General features: G+C 39.7%; 1 protein-coding gene across 5 annotated transcripts in view; it reads right to left on the bottom strand.

Annotated features, from left to right (window-relative positions):
* PTPRE (protein tyrosine phosphatase receptor type E) overlaps positions 1-18,483 on the bottom strand; it is a 146,415-nt gene that overhangs the window by 22,313 nt on the left and 105,619 nt on the right. For 3 of the 5 annotated variants that reach the window (XM_072995411.2, XM_072995408.2, XM_072995409.2), the window contains 6 exons: positions 14,783-14,885; positions 14,391-14,464; positions 12,177-12,313; positions 3,959-4,049; positions 1,358-1,434; positions 950-986 (listed from right to left, as the gene is read on the bottom strand). In XM_072995411.2, the coding sequence (XP_072851512.2) occupies positions 950-986; positions 1,358-1,434; positions 3,959-4,049; positions 12,177-12,313; positions 14,391-14,464; positions 14,783-14,885 (519 nt within the window). Of the gene's footprint in view, positions 1-949; positions 987-1,357; positions 1,435-3,958; positions 4,050-12,176; positions 12,314-14,390; positions 14,465-14,565; positions 14,886-18,483 lie in introns of those variants that run through there. The other 2 variants (XM_072995412.2, XM_078391217.1) reach the window with 2 other exon arrangements.

The following is an 18,483-nucleotide window of genomic DNA, read 5'->3' as shown; positions in this document are numbered from 1 at the left end:
ATTAGTTCATCCAAGAGATGATGGCACAATCATCCTGTTCTATGTACTACTGGTGTTGAAGTAAGTAGAGTACAGGAAGAAAACTGCACCCCTCAGTCATTCAAGTGTACTACTGCAGGTAATGACGAATTCCAATCCAGATTTATATGGGTCAGAAGTAGAGACTGTGTTTCCTTATCATTGTGATATAGCTTTAAATTATAAGGAAAAACAGAGAAGGGTTTGGGCAAGGATGCCAAATAAAAGCAAATAAGATTTTTAGTTCTTGCAAATATTGTTTTTTTGGGGAGTTGCAAATGGGCTCTTGCAGACTGCTAACACCATAGTTCCTACTGCTGAGCACAGAAGATGCAACTACAAGGGTAAAGTTCTAATGAGCCAAGATGGCCAAGTGCTAGCTGAGCAGACAGTGAGTCTACTGAAGCTGTGCTTAATCCAAACCCCTCCCAGTCTAGAGAGGCTAGAGATCTTTTAAAGCCCTATCCCTGTGTTGGAACAGTGTCTCTGTCTCTGACTGCAAGAGGTTTGGATTGAAATAACTTGGATGTTCCCTAACCCCATGCCTTCTCTGTCACTTTTGTGGCTTTTCTGCTGGCTGATCTTAGCCATCGGATCAGCTGTACCAGCAGAGCCTTCTGTCAGCAGATCTTTTGAGTTGTCAGCACAAGGCACTCGGACTGTAAAAAAGCAGTTGTGCTGACCCAAGCAGCTCTTGTCCATTCCAAGCAAGCAGCATATCTTCGAGTTAGGATTACACTGTAAACCAGCCAGCAAATAAGTCAGTAAATCTGTAAGAACTGTCCTTGTTAAAAAAGTATTGATATGTCTCAGGATAAGAGGCACATGTATTTGTGGAGCATACATTTCAGAAATTGTTTTGTAAATACAGGTGCACAGAACAAAACTTTTAAAAAGAGAAGTTAATAAAATCAATGAAACTGCAAAATACCTTGAGCTGCTATAAATTTATTCTTTTCCTTGTAGCCCTGGGGGAGAAAAGATCTATATAGTTTCTTTTTTATACAGGAAACACATAACAAGATACACTGTATAAAACACACTTGCTGGAATATTATCTTGGAGCTCACATATTCAGTGTGAAGATGCAACAGTGGTAGGGAAAAATATGGCACAGCAGAAGTGCTATTCATGAACAACTTCTGCATATATATCACACAACAGTTGCAATGGGAACCACGTGACTGACTGCACAATCAAATTGTGCAGCCCTGCTGCATGGATGTCACACCTGGCAAACGTAGGCAGGCAAAACTCAACATTAGGTGAAAACAACAGGATTTCAACCAATGCACGCTTTAAAAAATTAACAATTACAAAAGTAAAGACATTCACTTACATCTATGTATGAAGCGTTAATGTAGTCTGAACATGGAACTCCATCAATCTGTGTTAAAATTACTCTGGAATGGTCATCTGTTGATCATCAAAGGAACATACATAATTAGAAATTTTAATGGCCAATATTAATACTTTGTTGATAATTAGACATTGGTCAAATTCCTATTCCTATCATATGTTGCTCTAGAGTAGGCACATTGAATCAATGAGCATTTGGTGAGTCAACTCATGCAAGTTCCATTGTTTCAAATAGCCTTAGTCGAACTGCAAATTACTATGCTATGGAGGAGGTGACTCACCCATCCACATTGACTGACTACTACACTATGCAACAGGATTTTGACAATAATTTCCCTCTAAAAATAGCACAAACTTGAATGTGTAGTTCAGGTTAATAACAACAACATATATTAGTGTAGAAACATTACAGTTTCATTATGGAATAATATCAAGTATGCACATATGGCTCAGATAATGTGATTTTCCTCCCTGCAAGCATCATGTAGGAACAGTAATATGTGAAATGTTATTAGAAAAAAACAGTTAATGATTTTTAAATCTCAGTAGTTCTACTGGTTCTTGCTGATGTTTGGGGTTTGTTCAGCTTTCTAAAGTTGATAAACTTTTGTGTTCTTCTATTTTATGATTTTGAGCTTTGTTTTGTGAACTGCCTAGAGAGCTAGAGAGTTTCTGTTATGGGGAAGCAGAGAAATATATGTATTTGAATGTTGCCTGATAGCAAAGTTCTCTGGACATCTCACAATAAATCAACAGAAGTAATCTAAATACAAAATAAAATATAAAACAGCAGCAGAAGGAACATAAAATATAACAAGAAAACAAAACTAATGGTAGCCATTGTCAGCTCAAATTCAAAAACTGAGAGGTCTACACTATATGAATTATTTAAAAAGACTCTTGTGGAAGCTTAGCCTAATAGAATTACTGTGGCATAATCTTTAATTGACAGGAGTCCATTTTATCAGATGAATGAAGTGTTATCTACCATTAGCAGATACATATTTTTAATACAGTACAAGCTAAAAGATGTTTTCTTACTTGCAGATTCTGATTAATGTGGAGCTGCTCTTCAGCCTGTTTTGGATGGCACTGAGCTCCTGAAAACGCAGGTGTCCAGTTTTGAGGTACTCCAGTATTAACCCCTGCTCCTTGATACACACATAGCAGCAGAGGCCAAGGTGTGCCTCTTAACAACTTCATCTGTGCTCAAGTGGCACTTTTTTTCTGGAGACACGAAGCCCAGGCTTGGTTATTCATGTTCTATTCACCTCCCTTTCTGAATTACTATGATCTATATGTATTTGTCTCTCAATATGATCCAGGAACTTCCATTGATCTAGAATGCTACAACTGAACTTAGCAGAGCTATACCATGTCAGTTTAGTCCCAGCGTCAGTTGACTGGGCATCGTTTAGATAAAATGTCACTAAATTGTTATTTCTTAATGTTTGCTAATAAATACTGTTAGATGAGACTGTATTTTAGCTTTCTTCTATCACTGTACTAGGTCCATAATAAGTGTACTTAGGAATAAAATAAGATGCAACTTTTAAATAAAGTGCAGTAGTACTGAAGGGAAGAATTAAACAACACCACATTTTCAAGTGAATTATACTTCATCAGTTTCACACCACCCTGTCCTTTCAAATTTCTTTGCAAAAAATTGTTGACCCAAAGAATGTCTTGGAAGACTGAAACATTCTCATGTTGTTTCTGAACGCTAGCTTTTCTAGTGCAATGGCTGTCATTTACGTAATGAGTGGTCTGTTGGTCCTGTGTAGGCAGTCACATGACAGGCTGACAGCTGGTGCATGTATCATGTTGGAAGTTAGCAGATGAATAATGCCTGATGGTATGCCTGATATTACTGTTGTTGTCTCTTACATCTCCCAGCTAAACCATCCCAAATTCTCATCACTGATCTCACTGATCTCATCAGTGATCTACATCTCATTCTTGTATCTCTTTCAGAGGTCCTGGGTAACAGGCCTACTCACCAAAAACAACTAACAGAGACAGAAGCTTTGGAGATGAGGCCAAACTCCAATGCCACCTCTGCTCTGACTGTCACTAAGGCATGCAACTATGGGACAAAGCAGTTATCAGCTATAACATCAAGGATTTATTCTCCTGTCCATCTGCTTACATGATATATGGCACCAATTGCTAAGACAAACATGCTGAATTGAAATATATCACTAAGTTAAAATATATATTTTGTTTTTAACTCCGCATTATTGCCCTTTATTCTAACTCTGAATAGTCAGTATGCTTATCCTTGCTATAATTATACTTCAAATATTATTGTCAAGTCTTTATACCTCTTGAATTTAATGGATGCTTGACCCTAAAGTTTACAATTTCACTCTATTTATGAATTAGTTGCTTTTACCAACTAATGAAGTATAGTCTGCTCCATAAAATTTTATACCACACTGTAATTCTTAGTTTTTAAGGTTCTCAAAATCCTGGTTGTTTTTGTTTCAACAGATTATTATAGTTACATAGAAACACTAAGACAGTGCAGAATATTGTACCTACAAATACATGCAATTCATAATACAAAAGTAGTACTTACATGGTAGTATATTGGGATATCTGTTCTTTTCTCTGTTTTCCTCTTTATTTGCCATCTCAAGTGTTCCTTGCATATACCCTGGTGGTAACGACTACAGAGAAAATAATTTGTGTCAGTTGAGAATTTTAACTTAAAACGAATAAACAAAGCTGATGGTTTAGGGAAATGTTTATATCCCATTAAATTTCATATCAGCCAAGGAATTTTTAATATTACATGCTTGAATTAAATAAATGAATGAATAAAGAAATGAACAAATAAATGAATAAAGGAATGATAGAATGAATAATTAGAACCTAGCAGTTTGAAAGCATGTAAACTGCAAGTAGATAAATAGATACCACCACGGTGGGAAGGTAACAGCTTTCCATGTCTAGTCATGCTGGCCACGTGACCACAGAAACTATGGATAAAATGCTGGCTCTACGGCTTGGAAACGGGGATGAGCACTGCCCCCTAGAGTCAGACACAACTGGACAATTTGTCAAGGGGAAGCTTTACCTTTTCCTTATCCTCTCATAGCAAAATACTATGTTCCTAAATCCAGTCTCCTCAGGCTAGATATTTACCACCCGACAAATATCATGTCTGATTTTACCTTTAAAGGAAGATATGGATGTCCATGGTGTATACTGTATTGTGAATATTTTCCTTTCAAAACTACAGTAAAAACCAGTCGGGAAACATTTATCTTGGTTCATCAGCTGATGAAGAAGTCACCTTGTGTGGGTTACTTTTCGTTGCCATAAACAGCACAATTTTTGTGTTGTCAATGTCTAAGGTTTGCCTCTCAGAGCTTGCTTTTTTCCCCTCCACAGAATAAATGCATGCTATAGATCAATTTACTTTCCTTAGTTTCCCTTCAAAATACTGTATTTGTACAAAAAAAAAGTCACAAGAACCTTAGAGCAGAGAGGTTCTTTCAAATTCAACTACTCTGCTCTCTGACATCAGTTCTTTGCATATTCATCAGAAAAATTGTGTAAAACTGGTAAGCTCTGCTTCCCTTTTCTATACAGAACTCCAGAAAAATGTTGGGCAAGGAGGATTTTAAGCTTGTTCCTATTTCGGAATTTCTGTAGAAAAGCCACACAAAACCAGAACCATCTCTCACGTATGCTTGCTGTCGGAGGGAGGGCTGCAGCTTGACAGAACAGCATAGGATTTGCATGCAAAAGGTCCAACATTCAACCCATGGCATCTCAGGGAGCTTTTGCTGGACGATTTTCACAACACTAGACTAGATGAGCAAACAGGGTGTGACTATACATTGAGGAAAATATGTGTTGTTTCCCTGTGACTGGTAGAAACTGAATCTCTCCAGATAATATTGGTGTAGCCATCCAGATTTGCAGGAGTTGTCAGGGACAGAGAACAGCATAAGCTAACAAGAGCTAATTGACAACTTTCACTTCTCTGTCTGTCTTTCTTTTTTATTCTACTAAGTTTCTTACTGAAAGCCTCTTCCAGTGCTGACTTTTTGTTTTGTTTTAGAAATGGTTTGGAGACAAGGCGCACTCGGCTATGGAGAACTGACACCCTGTTGAAATGCTCCTTTGCGTCAGACTAGGTTAGCACACTGGGCAGAACGTGGACAAAGGTGATGTAAACCAACTGGAACAAATGTAAACCTCTCCTGCAGGCTGTTTTTTTTTTTAATTGGCTGCTCGAAAAAGATGATTTAACAATGGGCTTCCCTGCATTGAGTTTTGCATTACGTAGTCATCAAGTTTGAATTCAAATTCATCAGTGCCCAATCTGATATAAATTGTGGGGTACATGTACTCAAGTAGTCATCCATTAGTATAAAACAACTTCCTGTCACCTATCGTTTTATATTAAGGGCAATCATATTTTATTTTGGAGAAATGTCTGCATTCTAACAGGAAAAAACCCTCTGCAATAGTAATCTCACAACTGTCTATGTTCTTCAGAAGCAAGGGTCCTCCAAGTGCACCATAATGTTCTGCTTCAATTATAATTGAACTGCTAACTGCTTCTCGTCATTTCAGTACCATGAGACTGGATTTGGTGAAAATGTCGCACTGGTAGGAAAGTGATTTACTACTTTTGGGGGAGCCACACATCCTTATCAGGATCTGACAACAGGAAATGGAAAATAACTCATGGGAAAGCAAACAAGCTGCTCTTTACATAATCCTTTCCATTAGTCCTTGACTTCTTTGTTTAAACTAATGGTTCCCAACCTTGAGTCTTCTGATGTTCTTGGACTAAAACTCCCAGAAGCCTTCACTGCTAGCTGTGTTGGCCAAGATTTCTGGGAGTTGTAGTACAAGATCATCTGTGGACCCAATGTTGGGAACCACTGTTTCTAAATAGAAGTAACAGATTAGGCATCCTTCAGTCTCAAGAGACTATGGTAACATGCTCTATATAGAGGACTTGGAACAGCATCTAGTGTGGGTGAGAAGGCCAATTCGACAGTGACAATCCCTTCCACACTGAAGACAAATACAAACTGTACCCTGTCCAGCTCCCCAATTTTGCTGGTTTTTGGACTGTCTCTTTGCCTCGGCCTGCTGGACAAGTATCTCTTCAAAATTGGAGAGGCCTATGATGCACTGTCTGCCTCCAGGTTTAATGTCAAGGTTTCCCATCTATTGAGGTCCATTTCTAAGACCTTCAGATCCCGCTTGCAGATATCCTTGTATCACAGCTGTGGTCTCCCTCTGGGCAACTTCTCTGCACTGATTCTCCATACAAGAGATCATCAGCCATGCTCACGACATGCCCAAGCCAATGTAGATGTCGCTGTTTCAGTAATGTATACATGCTAAAAATTCCAGCTCATCCTAGGACTACTCTTCGTGGAATTTTGTCCTGCCAAAAATGCGTCGGAGACAACACATATGAAATGTGTTCAGCTTCCTCTCCTGCCATGCAGGAAGGGTCCAGGACTCACTGCAGTACAGGAGTGTGCTCAGGACACAGGATCTATAGATCTGGATCTTGGTATATGCCATCAGATCCTTATTAAGCCATACTCTCTTTGTGAGTCTAGAGAATGGGGTAGCTGCTTTGCCAATGCGTTTATCCAGCTTGACATCTACGGAGAGAGTGTTAGAGATTGTTGAGCCAAGGTACACAAAGTCATGAACAACCTCCAATTCTGGCGTGGAGATGGTAAGAGAGGGAGGTGAGTCCACGCCCTGGCCCATGACTTGCATGGCATTGCAAAGTTGTGCAGAGTTCAAATTTAAGGCATTGCAGGTATTTCCAACCAGTGCTAAAACAATTTGAGTCATACTTTTTTTGGTTTAAACAATTCAGCAATTTTATTGATGCGTCTCTCTTTTACCTCTTCTGCTATTGATTTTGCTTTTTTCTAGCAGACCATTACAAACTGAAGAATTAATTATGGGGTAGAACAATAACAATCGTACTTCTTGCTGATGGAGATGAACTTTTTTGGAAGAGGGAATCTTTGTATCAGAAAGTGCCCTTTAGGGGCTGTGAAGGCAATTTTGCCATTTTGAAGGGCCCATTGAACCTCCCAAATTTAATTCTTTTAAAAAATAGCCACTAGAGGGCACAAGAAATATTTTCAGTAAAAAAGATAGTGTGGAAAGGAAAAGCAGGACCAAGGTGTGCCCTGCAGGATCCAGGGATGGCTTTCCCAGTCCTAGGCCTTTGGAAATCATCCACCTCTGCTTTGCAATCACAAACTATACCTAGTATTCTAGTTGATAGATTCACACTTTGCCTAGTAATGAGAATGCACTTAAGTAAATTTTATTAATTTTTAATTTAAGCAATTTTAAACTTTAAAAGTACTTAATTAATCTCAATATGTCTATTAAGATAAACATTCTCTTAATGTATACAGTGGAGGAAATGTGGTTTGATCAGCAGTAGAAGTTCTGGATGAAGCAAATTATTTAGATCCATTTAGGTCAGGCTTGAGGCTTTGTTATGGATAGAGATGGCTTAGGCCGCCTTGGTGGATGGCCTACACTAGGATATAGACAGGGGAAGTGTGTCCCTGTTGGTTCTGCTAGACCTCTCAGTGGCTCTGGGATGGGTCTTGTAGGTACAGGTTTACAGTACTTCTGACCCTTACTGGATGGTTTAACTCAGAAGGCGGTGTTGAGGGGGAATCATGTTTGACACCTTGGCCACTGATCTGTGGTGTCCCTCCGGGTTTGGTCCTGTCCCCCATATTATTCAACTCTACATGAAACTGCTGGGAGACGTTGTCTGGAGTTTTCAGGTTTGGTGCCATCAGTATGCTGATGATACCCAACTCTTTCTCTCCTTTCCATCAGATTAAAAGGAAGCAGTTCTGTACCTAAACTCTTGTCTGCTGTCAGTAATGGAATGAATGAAGGCTAACAAACTGAAACTTAACCCAGACAAAACAGATGTATTCCTGGTCAGTCAAAAGGCAAATCAGAGGATAGGGGTTCAGCATGTATTGGATGGTCTTACATTCCCCCTGAAAAGTCAGATTCACACCTTGGGGGGCTCCTGGAGCATGGATATAGAGGTTTCAACAGTGGCTAGGAATACAATTATAAAATTGCACAGTTAACGCTGGTGTACCAGCTGTGCTGGTATACCAGGGAGCTGGACAGAAGACAGATTGTATTTGTCTTCAGTGTGGAAGGGATTGTCACTCTCAGCCACACTAGATGCTGTTCCAAGATCTCTATTCAGAGCATGTGACCATAGTCTCTCGAGACTGAAGGATGCCTAACTAACAACCAGCTGTGCCTATTCCTTGAGATATCTATCTGGGCACAGTTACATCCTATTTAGACTACTGCAATGTGCTCTAGGCAGGGCTGCCTTTGAAGAGTTTTCCGAAACATCAGCTGGTTCAAAATGATGCACCCAGAATGCTGACTGGGATTGGTTACAGGGAGCATATACACCTCTCATTACAGCTTTACTAGGTGCCATTCTGCTTCCAGGTCCAATTTAAAGTCCTGGTTATTACATGTAAAGCCATATATGACTTGGGTACAACCTATTTGGAGGATCGTATCACCCCATGTAATCTTTCTTGGCTTTTAAGATCTTCTGGGGAGGCCCTTATCACACTTCCACCATCTTCCCAAGCACAAGAAACTGTCTTCTCAGTGGCTGCTCTCAGGCTTCGGAATGCGCTGCCCCAAAAATCCAGGTTGGCCCCTTCTCTATTGTTCTTCCGACATCAGATAAAGACTTTGCTTTTCAGGCAGGCTTTTAAGCAATAAGCGTCTCAGAAAAGCTTTGCTTATTAAACTTGGAGAATATTGTTTTTAATCTTGATATATGTTTAATTGCTTCTAATATGGTATTTATATGGTACTTTAAAACTGTTGATTGTTGTATAGTTTAAGCTGTTGTGAGCCACCTTGGGTCCCCTATGGGGAGAAAGGCAGCATATGAATAATATAAATAAATAAATATAAAATCATATTAAATGTAAGATTGAAGCTTACCATCCTTATACAAATTGCTGACATGCAGTTTGGCCGATTACAGAGCTGACTTCAAATTGTATTATAGTACACAGAACTTAAATAGAACTATCCTATGTTTGAATGACTTTAACTGGCACTTGTTTTAGATGAAATTAAATTTAAAACGAATACAATTTTAAATTTAATTTCAGTTCCTCCATCATCATGGTTATTTTTAATGATAGCTGTTGAAAGATGTCAAGCTAAAAGTTCAGTTTTATGCAAGCGGTCATACATATTTGGAGAACTGAGCCAATACTGTGCACCCTTTTCTGTTACTCTGCTAGCAGCCAGATCTCCCCTTCACCACAAAGAAACCCAATCATGAATGCAGCCATAATGTGGCAGGAAGCAAAAACAAACAAAAACCAAAAACACCAAACTTTCATCTCTTTCTCATGTGAGGATGCTAGTTACAAGAACACTTTAAAGCCTCTAAAAGCAATCCTTGGGGGATCACAATAAATGGGAGAGGATCCAGAGGAGCAACATGAAATATCTTGGATCCTATGCTCCAATTAACATCATATGCCCTGGTCTTCAAATCTGTCACTAGACTTCTTCAGAGGCAAGATGTTTCTGACAGGTCACTGAGTCTCCAAGGGAAAGCCACAGATTTTTCAGAATATCTGAAAAAAAAAATCAGCTCTCCCTTTCTTCTTCCAGGCAGTCACAATAAATGATACCACAGTCTGTGTTTCATCAGCACTTGTGTTAAACATGCTGGCACATTCATTGAGAGGAATATTGGACAATTATGTGGGACAAATTTGTCATTTCCAGATGAATTGCGAATGGACAACTTGTGGTCCTCCAGATGCTGTTGGTCTGTCCTGAAGCACAGTGGGGGATATAGTCAACAGCTTGTGAAGGGACACTTCTTATCCACCTCTGAACTAAACCTTTGAACTAAATCCAAATTTAGTTCCAACTGGACTAGTCCCTCTGAAATAAATGGATTTACATTACGACAGTTAATATGTTCCGTTGGTTTCAACAATACTATTCTGTTGTTCTTGTTATTATGTACTGTCAAGTTGGAACCGACTTATAGCAACCCTAACAGGGCTTTCAAGGTAAGTTAGATATTTATGGAGTGGTTTTACCAGTTCATCTTCTCCACTCATTTTCCATGACTGAGCGGGGATTTGAACCTTGTTCTCTAGAACCTTGTCCATCACTCTTTCCACTACATCACACTAGGAATACTATTCTAGTTGGGTTTAAAATTAGATTTAGCCTTCTTTATTTTCTCCAAAGGGTTTACTACAAAATGTTGGACTTGAAGGAAAGAATTCCTATCTCTAAGCAGTGAGATATGGTACAGCACACCCCTCAGCTGTGCATCAGATATCTCCAGATAATATGAACACCACCATCTAAAATGACAGAGCAACTTTGCCCTTTTCTTCTTTCTCGAGTATTTTTCGAAGAGAGCATATACCTTAACAGTATAAAACAATTTGGCATATGAGAACATAGAGGAGAAGCTGGATAATCAGCCAAAAAATGGAAGACAATCTTGGGATTAGCAGACTGGCATTCTGGAAGTAATTCAGCTCTTTGGTGGTGGTGGTGGTGAGCAAACTCTGATAAAAATAACCAGATGGAACAACACTAGCATGTGCTAGTTAAGGTTGTCCCACCCTGTGGCACCAACTGACAAGTGGAACCATTATAAGGAACAAGACACTGAAAATGAGGGACTCCTTTGAATTGGGACAGAAGTAGTGGTGAAGCCTGAAGGCGCCTGAAAGTCACATATACCCAGTTCCCTCTATAGCACTGCTAGGTCAGACAAGAACACTGAGACTGGCCAAGGGAATAGTACCGCAGGCCACTTGGTTGTGCTTCAGCAAGAGTTCTACACAAGGAAGTATCAAAATACCAGAAAACTCTTCTAACTTTATGATAATATAAAAATCAGGATACGCTATATGCCCAAAGTAGAGATGGGGGCAAAAAATGGATAGCGATATTCATGAACACCCCCCCCCCCATATGAAGAGATGGAGAGGGCTAGCCTTCCCTCTCTTCCTATCGCTTTCCCATTCTGCCTATGAGCCCACCGATCAGTTGATAGGCAGCCAGCCAGCCCCACAGCCACCCACCCCCAGAGCCTATTCCCTGCCCCCTTCCCCTCCCTAGCTTAGCCACTGCCACCATCTACTGCCGCCCGCTGCCACCACCATCCTTTGCTACCCGCTGCGGTGGCCTCTGCAGCCACGGCCTGCCTTAAGGGAATCCAGACTGCCCTTTGCAAAGATGACGGCTGCCGCTTCTCTTTTGCAGGCCATAGTGGCAGAGGCCATCGCAGCAAGTGGTGCTGGATGGTGACTGCAGAGACCACCGTGGCACAGGTGGTGGCAGCGGTACAGACTGTGGCAGCCAAGGGAAGGAGGCAACAGTGGGAAGGTGGTAGAGGGGCAGGCTGTGTGGGTGGTGGGTCAGCTTTTTTAAAAAGATAGCCTCTCGCTGTCTAAAGCCCCCCACGAAACAACGAAGCACAAATTTATTTGTGCTTCATCAGTTCATGGGGAGGAGATTCATGCTTCACCAACTTTGATGGATCACGAAGCATGACAAGTCGCCGAAACGGCGATTCATCCCCATCTCTAGCCTGAAACTAAAAACAAATATCAACATTATGTATGTAATTTCTGAAAAGCTATAATAAGGTCTTATTAGCTTTATTTGCTACACCTTTTTCGCTGGAGAAAAGTAAAACAAAGTCGCGTAAGATGACCTACATTAAACTCTTCCCGAAACAATTTTCCATCATCAGCAGCTCTTTTCCGTATCTCCCCTTCTAGATGCTCCACTGGAATAGGAAAGTATTTCTTTGGGCCAGATGGAGACCTCCTCAGAAGCATGACTGTTTGTTGCTCTGTCAGAAAATGATAACAAGAATGTTTTATGAATAATGAAAATGCAGTGGGACTTTTCCTTCATTTTCTTTTTTAAAATCGAAACATTTTTGTATGGCTAGTGTGAAACAGAAAATGTATATAAAAACACCCAACTGACTACCTGAATATTTTGTGGGTAGTAGGGTTTTTAATTTATGTGAAATATTACAGGAATGTTTTTAACCATTGATACCCACCAGTGAATTTCTACGGATAAGAAAGCATTGAAACCCAGACCTCTTTGGTCCTAGTCCCTCATTCTATCCACTACACCACACTGACAGTATAAATATCTTATATTACCTTAGAACTGCAGAGCTGGAAGTTACCCTATGGATCATCAAGTCCAGCTCCTGTCATGGAGACACAGTGAGGAACTGAACAATACTTGTATTGTTAGGCAGTGATATGCTGCCTAACAATACAAGGTTCTCTAGAAAACTATCACGGATTCTTGGTTCAATTCAGTACTGGCTAATAACATCAAATGTAACAGATATCCAATTAATTCTGGCATTAATTCTTCCAATAATGACACTATAAATATATTTATAGTGCCATGAAAAGTCGAAGTGATTTATATTTTCATGACAGAGAGTTCTCTTTCATTAACAGTTTGATGGTTTTGGTATCTTGCTCCAGACCCACAGGCTAGGAGTTCAATTCCCCACTGTGCTTCCTTGACAGAGGTTGGACTCAGTGATCTATAGGGTCTCTTCCAGGTCTGCAGTTCTAAGGTGATGATGATGATGATTTACTTGTCTGACTTTTAAACAATCACTAGTGTTAGCTTGCTCTTCAGCACACAGAGAGAAGAGACTTATCTCTGCCCTCCACAGAAATATCTCCCCACAAAGCCAATGGAAGCATCTTATAGGTCTTATTACTGTAGGAGGTGTAACTTTTTAAAGGAAAATGCAGTGCTCAAGGAGAGAGGATTAACTCTTCCTTTTCCAGTTATGACCACCTCTTTCAGAAAAAAAGAAAGAAATCCTCTCCCTACACGGCAGGTTGTTCTTGTTGGTGGTGGTGGTGTTTTTAAGACCTCCATTAGCAGCAGTGGAGACCTCTAAATGGCCTACTTGCAGCATGCAGGGAAGATTATTCCAATATCGATTTTCCTTCCCTGGCAGCAAAACCACCAGACATATACATATGACCATTAGACTTTTTATTAGCATTGTAGCAGTGGCCTCATCCCACCACAGGAATGGAATCATAGTACTTATTAAGAATCCACATTGGCACCATTTATGGCTTTTTAAAAAAAATTCTATATAAGGAGGGCAGAGAGATAGAGGAAAGCTGCAGTTATGATAGAGAGCCAAGATGGGCTGCCCTCCAGCCCACAAATGGGTGCACTCTGAACACATAGAGTGTGTCGCTAACATCACACTGTTTTGTTTTAGCACACAGGAAGATGCAATAAATTAAGCGCCATGGTTTTTGATCATGTGTTGTACTTGCATATTGCAATACTACCCTATGCATCGGCAACTGTCAATTTCACTTACTTAAGGCTGTTTCACACATTATACAGAAACCCAGACTTGCTTCCAAGTGTTTATTCAACAGAGAATGGCAATCAATTTGGACTCCTTAACATGCAAATCTATATGATACATGTCTTTTCACATGTCTTTTTAACACATTCATACATACTTCTGATGTATTTATTGGTCTGAAATATTTATATCGAACTCTATCAAACTTTATCTCAGACTGGTGTATACTCAATTTATTTTGTACAACAAGCATATATAATATATGGTAGTACATGGCTCTAAATAAAATCTCACAAATACCGATATACAGACTTTGTTGAAAATAAAGATGAATTAGAGCTTCCCTACAAAATTTTATAAACATTTACAAATACAAGATACATGCTGCTATATCAAACAAAAGCCTATTTTGAAAAGCAACACAGTTTTTTTTCAAAGAACATAAATGTAACTAGTATTTTCATACCAGCAAAATTCCTTTTTCAAAATTCTACTTACTGCCTTTGAAAGCTAAAATACCCAACATGAAGTACATTAAATGTATAATTACCTTGCTCTTCCAAAATTCCATTCGGCATTTTTTTATCACCAGAATTCACCACTGCTTTTCTGTGTTTCCTGAACCTGAAGAAACACAATTAAATGCATTTAAGAAGGAAACTCTCTACTTCAGGGGAATAAATAAGTTACAGTTAAATTACTATAGCAGATCATGTTTCACAAACCATCTAATCGTGGATAATCTTCTTCTAATCATATTTTGATTGTAAGAGCGTCTACTGGGTCAGAGAGAGAAGCAGGGTGTAACATCCTCCGCCGTTGTAACCAATGCGGTAGACTACAGTCAGCACAGCTGCATGTACACACTTTCATTTCCTTGTCTGATTACAAGGAAACAAGATTCAACTAGTTCTGAGCCAAGTATGACTGAGTCACACTTACCTAAAGAAATAGCCAGCTAGAAGGATTAAAATTATAAACACCAGAATCAGGATCAGCATTGAAGTCAATAAATGCTGCTGCGGACCATCTTCTTCTGGAGGACCTAGGAATATAAAAACAAACTAATAAATCAGGAAGTGATGCAACAAGACCTCATAATTTTCATCACTTAAACCTACAAATTTATGAAAGCAAAGGCCAGACAGTCCACACAAATGTTTAAATACTTCAATCCAGAGGGAGACTGCAGCCAAGCAATCAGAAGAAGACTGAGACGAGGAAAGGCAGCGATGAAGAAATTAGAAAAGATCTTTAAGTGCCAGGTCTTGGAGACCAAGATCATCCAGACTTACATTTCTGATCACCATGTATAAGTGTGAAAGCTGGACAGTAAAGAAAGCTGGCAGGAAAAACACTGATTCAATTGAAATGTGGTGCTGGAGGAGAACTTTGCAGATACCCTGGACTTCCAGAAAGACAAACAGGTGGGTCCTCGATCAAGTTACACTTGAACTATCTCTGGAGGCAAAAATGTTGAAACCGAGGCTGTCCTACTTTGGGCACATCAAGAGAAGGCATGGTTCTCTGGAAAAGACAATGATGCAGGGGAAGATAGAAGGCAGAAGGAAAAGAGGAAGGCCAACATGAGATGTATTGACTCCCTAAAGGAAGCCACAGGCATGAGTCTACAGGAGCTGAGCAGAGTAGCTGAGGAAAGGACATTTTAGAGTGCTCATTCATAGAGTTGGCATATGTCAGAGGCAACTTGATGGCACGGAACAACAATTTTTCAGACATGGTCAAATCATATTAATAAGATAAACATGTTTAATTTAAATGTTAGCTGAATGCTCAAATATTTTGGCCCCAGTTCCTTCAAACCATCACCATTTATGTATTCACAATCACAGGTAGCATTCCAGTCCACCTCTGTTTGACCTATGATAATATCCCTTTCAAATGTTTTTTTCTGTGCTATAAGCAATCATGGTAGGACATCTTATTTCAGACAAGATACCAATAATTTCTAAGGATGTCACTCAAATAGATTAAAGTAGGCTTGATTCTTTGATTTCATTCATCTTTTCTCAAAAGCAAATTTTATCCAATTTGCTTATAAGAAGTCAAAACTGCACACCAGTCAAAAGATTTCTAAAAAGCATTGGTGCATGCAAAATCTTTCCCTGATTCATTTGACCTCCACAGTAGAATATAGGATTGCCGGACCATTCTCTGAGATTTCTGGGCAAACACCTGAATCCAGAAGGTGGTTCCTTACAATGTCATAGGGTTGTCCTTTGTGATATTTATTTATTTATTTATTTATTTATTTATTTATTTATTTATTTATTTATTTATTTATTTATTTATTTATTTATTTATTTATTTATTTATTTAATTTATACCCCGCCTATCTGGCCCACCGGACCACTCTAGGCGGCTTCCAAATATAAAATCAAATAATAAAATATAGACAAATACATAATAATCAAACAACAACAGCAGTAAAGATAAAAAGGAAAAGTAAGAAAAATCAAGAGTTGGCTGGAGGGAAGGCCTGAATAAACAGCCATGTTTTTAATTGGGTTTTAAAGGTGCCCAGCGTTGGGGCCGCGCGAATCGCCGGAGGGAGATTGTTCCAGAGGCGAGGAGCCACCACCGAGAAGGCCCGGTTTCGTGTCTTCTCCTTCCGGGCCTCTCTCAGCGTCAGGCTCCTCAGCCTCACCTCCTGACTCGCGCGGGTGATCCGGGTAGACCTTGGTGGGAGGAGGCGTTCCGCCAAATATCGAGGTCCTAAACCTATCACAAGGCAAGGCAGGTGAGAACTGAGAGGGGAGCTGCACCTGTGCCAGCTGACTGTAGAAATGGGCATGACAAAAGTCTGGATAAATAGGCCAAGAACTGAGGTCAAATGCATCCAATCAGGTAAAATGGCAACCCAGAGCTGAGGGGAAAACATTTGGCCTGATGGCAAAATGTGCTCAACAGCTAAACTGGTTCCTAGCACTCCTACTAAGTTCACATCCTTTACATACACATGGGAGATCCTCCAGATGGCACACAGCATGACATGGGAAATTGGCTTCCTGGCCCTGCACCGCTGCCGTGCAACAAGAAAGCTTGTGACACTAGTGTTCCACTCTCTGCTTCGCTCAAAAGGGCACAATGAGTCTGGGTTCAAGAATTCATTGGTTTTCTCCCCAGCCCACTCCCCACACTTCTCGCTTTTTGGTGAGAAAACATCATTGCAAGTACATTATAAGCACAGTTAGGGGATCAGGTTCAGACAAGGAACTCTCAGCTAGCCTATGGAAACTGAAGAACATCAACTTCAGATGTCGCACCTTGACTCGAAATTCTAACCCAAAATATAGGCTTGCCTCATTGTTCAACAAAAGGGAGGTACAAACAGCCAGGTATCTGAACCTCACAAATATATCTTCATGGTTTGATTATTTGTAACTTCACATTATGACCTGCAAGTCTGAATGAACCCTAACAAATACAAGATGAGGGGAGAGGGATTTAAATAGCTTAGGAATCAAATGTGGAGTAGCTTGTTGAATGAATTGGAGTGGCTTACCCCAAAATGTAAGGGGACTTTGCCAGCAATACCAAGGTAATATAAAAAGGAGACTTCTTCAATGAGAACTGTACTGCCTCTTTAGCATCAGTAACACCATAACTGAGAGTGCAATCCAGAAAAAAATGTATTTTCAAATGAAAAATGGCAGAGCTACTACAGTATAGTAGCAATGGAATAAAATATGTTGTTCATACAGAATATAAACAACAAATAAATGATATCAGGATGCAGGAGAGAAAATAGATGTTTGGCATTGGGCATTAAACATACAGTATTGTGAATAATAATCCTGCCCATGAGAGGGACAGGATTACATGCAATGCAAAGGGTTGTACATATGCAACAGAGTGTTTGCTAAACAGTAGTCTTTGTGAACAGCATAATCAGCTGCTGTCTGAACTTGGAGAAGCTAATCAGCAGTTTACAGTGGGGCTCCTTATGCTGCTCTTTGACAAAAGTAGCACAAGACTTTCATAAATTTAGACTTCTTTGGACTGAAGTACACATGCACAGAAATGACCTAAATTGATTCTACGACAAAAAATCAAAATGGTCAACTTGGGTGATGCTGAGACAATCACTCTTTTCATCTTTCCCAAAATTAAACTAATCCCCATTATCTCAAACATGTTTATTTTCTAAACTCTCTCACTCAGCCACATTCCCATTGTGGTTAATATCATAGACCTTTTTCACATTCTTTCTTTATGGCAAGATGCCACTTTTATACTCTTGTCTTATACCACTTCACTAAAGCATTGAAAAAAAGGAAGTACAATGAATGTATGTCATCATGTGGTTACTTCCCCATGACACCGGGGCAAACAGTGCTGTCATAGGAACAGAGTTTAGAAAAGCAAGTTCCTTCTACTACAATTCCCAGAATTCCTCAGCCAGAATGGATGTTTTGGACAAGAGATTCTGAGAATTGTAGCTAAAGCATAATTCTCCAGGCTCTGCATGAGAAGTACCAAGGGCCACTGCACTTACCCCTCATGGTTTCTGTTTTCTGGGATTTTTTTTTTGTTTTTGTTTTTTCATGGCACAAAGTATACAAGACTAAGACCTATCAGTATATTTCTAGCTATGAGCAGCATACTGCTGCACATAGACA

Source organism: Pogona vitticeps, chromosome 3, assembly GCF_051106095.1.
Source record: "Pogona vitticeps strain Pit_001003342236 chromosome 3, PviZW2.1, whole genome shotgun sequence".
Lineage (NCBI taxonomy): Eukaryota > Metazoa > Chordata > Lepidosauria > Squamata > Agamidae > Pogona > Pogona vitticeps.
The sequence above is the reverse complement of the archived record's forward strand: the minus strand, read 5'-3'. Positions and strand labels throughout refer to the sequence as shown.